This window comes from Gigantopelta aegis, chromosome 15 (genome assembly GCF_016097555.1).
Source record: "Gigantopelta aegis isolate Gae_Host chromosome 15, Gae_host_genome, whole genome shotgun sequence".
In the NCBI taxonomy this organism is placed as follows: Eukaryota; Metazoa; Mollusca; class Gastropoda; order Neomphalida; family Peltospiridae; genus Gigantopelta; species Gigantopelta aegis.
Window position 1 is genome coordinate 24,034,291 of NC_054713.1, and position 7,801 is coordinate 24,042,091.

The 7,801-nt window shown below is 35.8% G+C and overlaps 1 protein-coding gene across 1 annotated transcript; it reads right to left on the reverse strand.

The window, feature by feature from the left end:
• Window positions 1-900: 900 nt before the first annotated feature.
• LOC121389725 lies at window positions 901-6,530 on the reverse strand. Its single transcript, XM_041521375.1, has 4 exons — window positions 6,366-6,530; window positions 4,012-4,108; window positions 3,010-3,303; window positions 901-1,267 (listed from the first exon to the last, which is right to left on the reverse strand). The coding sequence occupies exons 1-4, from the start codon at window positions 6,528-6,530 to the stop codon at window positions 948-950; spliced, it is 876 nt and encodes a 291-aa protein (XP_041377309.1). The 3' UTR covers window positions 901-947.
• Window positions 6,531-7,801: the final 1,271 nt, after the last annotated feature.

Consider the following 7,801-nt stretch of genomic DNA (forward strand, 5'->3'; position numbering starts at 1 on the left):
AGAGAATCTACAATTCAAATACTTAACAAGACAACATATTTTAGATCCACTAAATGTCTACAGTGTTTTATTTTCAGTTTTAACAAATGTTTTTCTTACATACCCTTTTGTGAGAACACTATTCGTTATTTACAATAATACATACTCATAACACATATATACGTGTGATAACAATTTAAAGACATACGATTGGTTGCTCTATCCAATGGAAAAAAACCACGTCAAAATTGATTGATCTGTGACGTATATGTTAACGTGAAACTGACTGGTCTGTGACACGTAAGTTAGCTACAAGCGAAAGGTCTGGGCCCAATTCCACAAAACATAAACGTAAATCTACAACTAAACCACAATTGTTATTACTATTATTACTGTACAACAAATAATGGTTAGAAATATACATATTTCATTTTCTTTTGTCCTTAAAATGCTCCATCTTCTGTAATGATTTAAGTTTTTTCGTGAAAAAGATGCCAAACACTTGTAAATGTATGCCAGGTATAACTGCTATTCGCAGATGTAAATTTACGATGTTTTGTGAAAATGCCCCCTGTTGGAAAAGAAGTTTAAATTTGTTTAAAACCGGGTTTTTAAGGATATGTAAAAAATATAAATAATGTCCTTGAACTAGTTACAGGGGAGTGATGTGAACGGCAAGACCTGCCACGTCCAAATCAAAAATCTTTGTTTTCAACACAACAGAAATCTTTGTTTTTCAACACAATAGAAATCTTTGTTTTTCAACACAGAAATCTTTGTTTTCAACACAACAGAAATCTTTGAACCGGCATTTTAGCTGGAAAACAAAACTGAGCACCTACGATTACGCGTTGCATTGTTAGTGACGCTCAAATGAGTCTAATCACATCAGTAATAATTATATAAGAAAGTTGGGTTTTTACAAATTCTTTTAATTTTTATAATTCTCCTTTGAAACAAAATTACATCTAAATGTCAGGACAGAAACAGTGGGTTCTTGGACAGTAGCCCATGGGGCAGTTTATACGACACCATTTGTCCACTTTTGGTTGACCTAACCATTCGTTGGCGGCAATACAGTTGACCCAGTCTTTGGGGATGATTGATACCGCTGACATGGGCGACCACGTCGTTGGTGAAAACTTTTCTGTGACAGTCGGGGCTGTCGTTGTGGTTGTGTAAAAGGCGGCGCAGTCGTTAAGGATGGCGATGTCTGCACAGTTGACGAAGTGTTCCTGAGAGCCGTGTCCCATACCACACAGCGGCCCGTCACAGCCCCAGTTGTTACCTGTTGAATACACATATCATGTTAAAATACCCGTCACGTCCCCAGTTGTTACCTGTTGAATACACATATCATGTTAAATACGTGTTAAAATACCCATCACATCCCCAGTTGTTACTTATTGGATACACATATGTTAACATACACATATCATGTTGAAATACACATGTTAAAAGACACATTTCATGTTAAAATACACATTCCATGTTAAAATACACGTTAAAATACACATAACATTCCCAGTTGTTACCTGTTAAAATACATATATCGTTAAAATACCCGTCATGGTTGATACCTGTTAAATACGCATATCATGTTAAAATACACATAACATGTTAAAATACACATAGCGTGTTAAAATACCCGCCACATCCCCAGTTGTTACCTGTTAAAATACACATATCATGTTAAAATACACCTGTTATGTTAAAATACCCCTGTTATGTTAAAATACCCGTCACATACCCAGTTGTTACTTGTTAAATACACATATCATGTTAAAAATACACATAACATGTTAAAATACACCTGTTATGTTAAAATACCCGTCACATACCCAGTTGTTACTTGTTAAATACATAATTATATCATGTTAAAATACACATATTATGTTAAAATACACATTGCATGTTAAAATATACACAACACACCCAGTTGTCACCTGTAAAATACACATAACATTACTAGTTGTTACCTGTTAAAATGCATTTCTTTACACACCCGTTGGTGAGAACATTATTCGTTATTTTTGATAACACATACTTGTTTACACACGTACGTGTGCTAACAATTTCAAGACATACGACTGGCTGCTCCTAGGTGATGACCAGGTAATGTTAAAATTCGCTTAAAGCCTGGTTTTTGAGGAAATAGAACAATACATTCGTGTCCGTTAGATACCATTTATCTTACATTCGTGTCCGTTAGATACCATTTACCTTACAAAACGTATCAAACTCGATTTTGCTCGTTAGATACATTTTAAAACAACTCGTTGTAAGATAAATGGTATCTAACGGCCACTCATGTATAGGTGTGTTTCTACATAAGCCAATGATAGGTGTTTGACTGTTGTGACGACATGCACTCATGAATCACTATCGAAACATTAATGTTATCATGTGTTCTCGAAAGTTGAGCATATCCTGCCCAGTCGGTTGCATCAGTAAAGACAGCAGCTTGTTGTAAAGTCTGTTGTTTTGATCTCAACGATGTTAATTATGTACCGGTATTGTAAGATTTTGACGAAAACGATGTAAATTATGTACCGGTATTGTAAGATTTTGACGAAAACGATGTAAATTATGAACCGGTATTGTAAGATTTTGACGAAAACGATGTAAAGTATGTACCGGTATTGTAAGATTTTAACGAAAACGATGTAAATTATGTACCGGTATTGTAAGATTTTAACGAAAACGATGTTTTTAAAACGCATGATATCTCATCAGACATAATTTGAGTCAGTGATGTATCATCTTAGAAAACAGCCTGTAGATCTCTACTATAGAACTCTTTGAAAGCCTACAAAATGTTATATTTAAATTCAAATGCAACAACTTATGACCAAAAATACATTTGACGTTGTTTGAAACTGACATGCGATAAACATGCACAAAGGTATGCAAGACGTACGTAGACATTTTCTTATTGTGTTTATAACTTTTTAGCATCAACTCAGATTAATATCTGCTTTTATATGAACACTTCTTTAACAACAAATACATTGTAGAAGAAACATTTACCTGCAGCATAGGTCCACTGCAGAACACATTGTGAACACTGTATGTCCAGCGGTAAACGCACTCTCAACTCTATGACCTGCTCAAACTTAACTACCCGATATGTAGTGCCGAGGGATAGACCGTTTTTGTTTTCTAGCTGAAGGAGATGCGTATTGAGACAGTCCTGGGTGACAGGCACACTGACGTCATTGTGGGGACACAGACGAAGCTGTATGGTCCCCAGATGATTTGACGTCAAAATCATTTTTAAATCAATATGAGTTGTCCCCCTTTTGTAACATCGTGAAATTGTACCTGGAAAAGAAATGGCGAATGGTTGATGTTGGTTTCAGAAGCATGGTCATAATTTCATCACGTTTATACAATACTTACGTCGTTTCGTAAACAAATGGATGAAACAGGAATTATAGTAATTCGTTTCAAGTGTTTGTCTGAAGTTACCGCTATTACGACTAATTATTCTGACATAAAAAAAAAAACCTAAAACGTTTAGATTAAATACTCTGGATATCTATCTGGAGTGTGGGGGCACAATCTCGGGGGTCGCGATGGGGTAGGGTGGAATTGGACAAAAGAAATACATTTTCATTCTCACTAGAGACAGCACAGCCACCACCACCACCCACCCCCATCGTCCTTATGGGACTATTAATTAATACCATTATCATAATCACGTCGACTACTTCTAGAAAATATTAAATAAGATAAATAAAGGCCAAATAAAACAGAACTACATTCAATACAAATTGTATGAATAATTAATCCGATATACATTTATACAGCCGTCGCTGGCCATTTATGGATGCTGGCACGTTTAAATAATCGACTTTATAATAATACTAATAATAATACGCAAGTCGATTATTGAATTGTGCCAGCATCCAATAAATGTTGAGGAACGCCTGTCGTGACCATGATTTGTGACAAAACTAACATATGTCATATGTAATGTCTGACAATAAATGGCAATTGCGTTCGAAACAGATGGAATACAAAACTTACCAGTAGCATATTTTCCGAATGGAGGTTGATTTTCCCATGGTCCCCAATAGGGGTCGCCACAAACACCGCATTTCCCGCCGTTCAAATCCCACTGGGTCTGAAAGTATAATCCCGTCTCAAATTTAATATGTTTTGTTTCTTTACTTTGGTTTATTTAAATCTGATGTGATATTTAGTTTTTGCATAACACAGACTCAGGGTTTTTGACAGAGGGTAAAACGGGCATTTTTTGAAGATTTCTTCTTCTTTTTTTAAGTTAACCGTTTGACAAAATTATCATTACTGTATGATTTTTTTAACCCTAACCCCAAACGTAACCCATTTTCTATCCTGCCCCATACCCCCTGTTGACTGTGATTGCATTCAGTTCCATAGCGCCATACCCAAATATTTCTTTTTGGTAGAAACATTGAGAATGTATAGTAGTATTTTATTTTACAGTTATCTGACAGAGCTCTACGTTACATGATGGTGGCTTCCTGCCAAAAAATATTTCATTACTTTTTGTTTTCAAATATAAAGATAGCATGATCAATAATAAATACATATATACATTCAAATAATTTCAATGACTAACAAAATTTTATTTTTTAATTATTTTTTATTTTTTAAAAATCTATAAAAATAATCTATAAAATGTGACTGAGAGGTTTAATGCTTTACGTGAAATTGTATGCTTAATTAATACATGAACACATTTTTAGTGCTATAGGTTAAACGTCTTAAAAATAGTTCCTTGCTGCTAATTGAAACAATCTGTTGTCGCAGCAAATTTCGTCTCTAGTACACGACCAAGTATTTCAATTAAAATATGAATACATATAGCAGTCGATTGTTAATAAATGTGATGGGACGTTATTGTATAGGCCTAAACATTCCTTTTCGTTTATGACGAGATTTATAAATCTGTAAATTTACTACCATTTGTTATGCCCATGGTTAATTACCAGTTGTTAGAAAACTGAGAATGAAGAAGTTTGTTTTGTTTAACGACACCACTAGAGCACACTGATTTATTAATGATCGGCTATTAGATTTGGTATTTTTTACATATAGTCTCGGAGAGGAAACCCGCTACATTTTTCCATTAGTAGCAAGGGATCTTTTATATGCACAGACAGGATAGCACATTCTACGGCCTGATATTCCAGTCGTGGTGCACTGGCTGGAACGAGAAATAACCCAATGGGCCCACCGACGGCGATCGACCCCAAACCTATCGCGCATCAAGCGAACGCTTTACTACTGGACTACGTCCCACCCCAAAAATTTAGAATTTGTAAGTATCTTGTCCTCTCTGTGGGGAAAGTGCATATAAAAGATCCCTTGCTGCTTTAGAAAAAATGTAGTGGGTTTTCTTTGATGACTACGAGTCAGAATTACCAAATGTTTGACATCCAATAGTCGATGATTAATTAATTAGTGCTCTAGTGGTGTCGTTAAACAAAACAAAACAAATTTTAAGTGTCTGGATTTCAACGTACGGCAGATCTATGACCTCTTAACGACAGGGTTTCACGGATTACGCGGCTTGGAATAGCCTATATTTCATTTCAATTTATTTTAGTCCAATTAAGGTTCAAGCACGCTGTCCTGGTCACACAGTCTATTTGCACCTTATATGCAATAAAATATGTTTGTATCAAACACACCTCAGCTATCTGGGCTGTCTGTCCTGGACAGTGGGTTAGTTGTTAGTGAGAGAGAAGAGAGTGTATTGATCTTATACCTACCCACCGAGTCGTTAAAACTCACTCTGGGTGGGAGCCAGTACTGGTCTGCGAACTCAGTACCTACATGTACCAGCCTTATGTCCAATGGCTTAACCACACCACCGAGGCCGGTTTAAACAGCAACCAAATGTGATTTTAAAAGACGGTGATTAAATAATGTGCTGAGGCGTTATCACACATCCATTCTTCTTACTTCATGACCAGGGGCCTACTTCACAAACGTCTCTTAGGCTCTGCTAAATAACAAAGCATCCTCTTTGCAAGTCTTTTAGCATTGCACTGCGAGATCGCAAAGTTGCGAGAGTTTAGTGAATTAGGCCCCAGATTTATAAATCTGAACGATGAAACGAGAAGCCTTTATGTAAGCACCTTTGTTATTACCACTGTTTGTTATATCCATCGTCAAATATCATCAATTAGAAAATTAGAAATGTCTATCTGGCTTACATTAGAAAATAAAATAGTTATAGGCCTAAGTTTTTGGTTTTTAATCAAATAGTAACAAATAGTACCTTTGTAATTACGCTAAATTTCTGGTTTGATGATTTTATTTTTAAAAAATCACTATGATTAATATTTAATCGTTTTTAAAAAGAGAAAATATCAATAAACAGTACTTACACTATATCCACCACAATTTAATTGATTATCTTCATAATTAATCGGCAGGCCTGTTCTTTCCCTCCAGAAGCTCGATCTCTGGGGTGGTACCAGCAAATATCCATGAGCATCACACGTAGAAAGAAGAAACCACAAAAGCACAAGAACCCGCAGTAGACCCACCATAGTGAAGCAATGTTCAATTTAAAGAAACGTTACCACTTATAATTTTGTCCGTAATATATTTACCATAAATTGGTGAAGCCAAAACTATTAAAAACAAAGGTTAAACACGAAGTAAAATCCTCATATACATTTTTTATCTTATTTTACTGGTCCGTTGTTCACATTTGTGCCTAGAACAATGCTATAACGTAATGAAAGAAATCGGACCGCTGACTTGACGGACATTAATATCTAAGGGGCAAAATGGTCGGAGCCCTAAGGCTGTTCTATAAACGCAAACGAGTGCAGTGGAAATACTCCTTGGGCCAATAACCATTAATATAAGGTAGAACTGGCTTGCTAACAACACTTTATTGAACTTTCGTATTTAGATGGGTGACCGATAGGTCTGCAACACTGGAAAATACCTTCAAGGTATTTACGATAGCAGGTTGCCAGCGGTCCTTTTGGGTAACGTACGGGGTGATAGTGTGATTGTATACGCCGTTGAGAGGTTCAGACATTAACTTAATCTTGTCCACTCATTTGATGGAGAGTTCAAACGGAATCTTTGCAATTAAAATAGTTTTATATACTTTCATAGTATAGTAGAATACACAGTGACACCCAAATAAATATTTAGGAAATCTAGAATGAAGGTTTAAATCTAGAATATCGAAATATGTTAGTTTTTGTTCATAAATTAACGAAATTAGCTAATGCACTTATATTTACAGGGGGCGGGGCGTAGTCCAGTGGTAAAGCGCAGTCGGTACAGCTCGATTCTAGTCGGTGGGCCCATTGGGTAATTTTTCGTCCCAACTAGTTCACCACGACTGGTATACCAAAGGCCGTGATATGTGCTATCCTGCCTGTGTGATGGTGCATATAAAAGATCCCTTACTACTAATGGAGAAAAAGGTAGCGTGTTTCCTCTCTAAGACTATATGTCAGAATTATCAAATATTTGACATTCAATAGCCGATGATTAATAAATCAATGTTCTCTAGTGGTATCGTCAAAAAAACAAAAAACTTTATATTTACATCTAAGCGATCATTTAAAACTACAATGTCGTCTCAACATATTATAACATCAATTTTGCTAAATTATGCAAAGCACTAAACAATACCACTGAAAGGGAAAAACTGATGAGTTCCCTAAAATAGAGGTTCCCCAAAAACAATGGTTCCCGTACAAACTAGATGAGTTCCCATATAAATAGATGAGCCCATACTAAATGGGAGTTTTAATTCGAAATAACCACATATTCCCGTAGAACAGAGAGGACC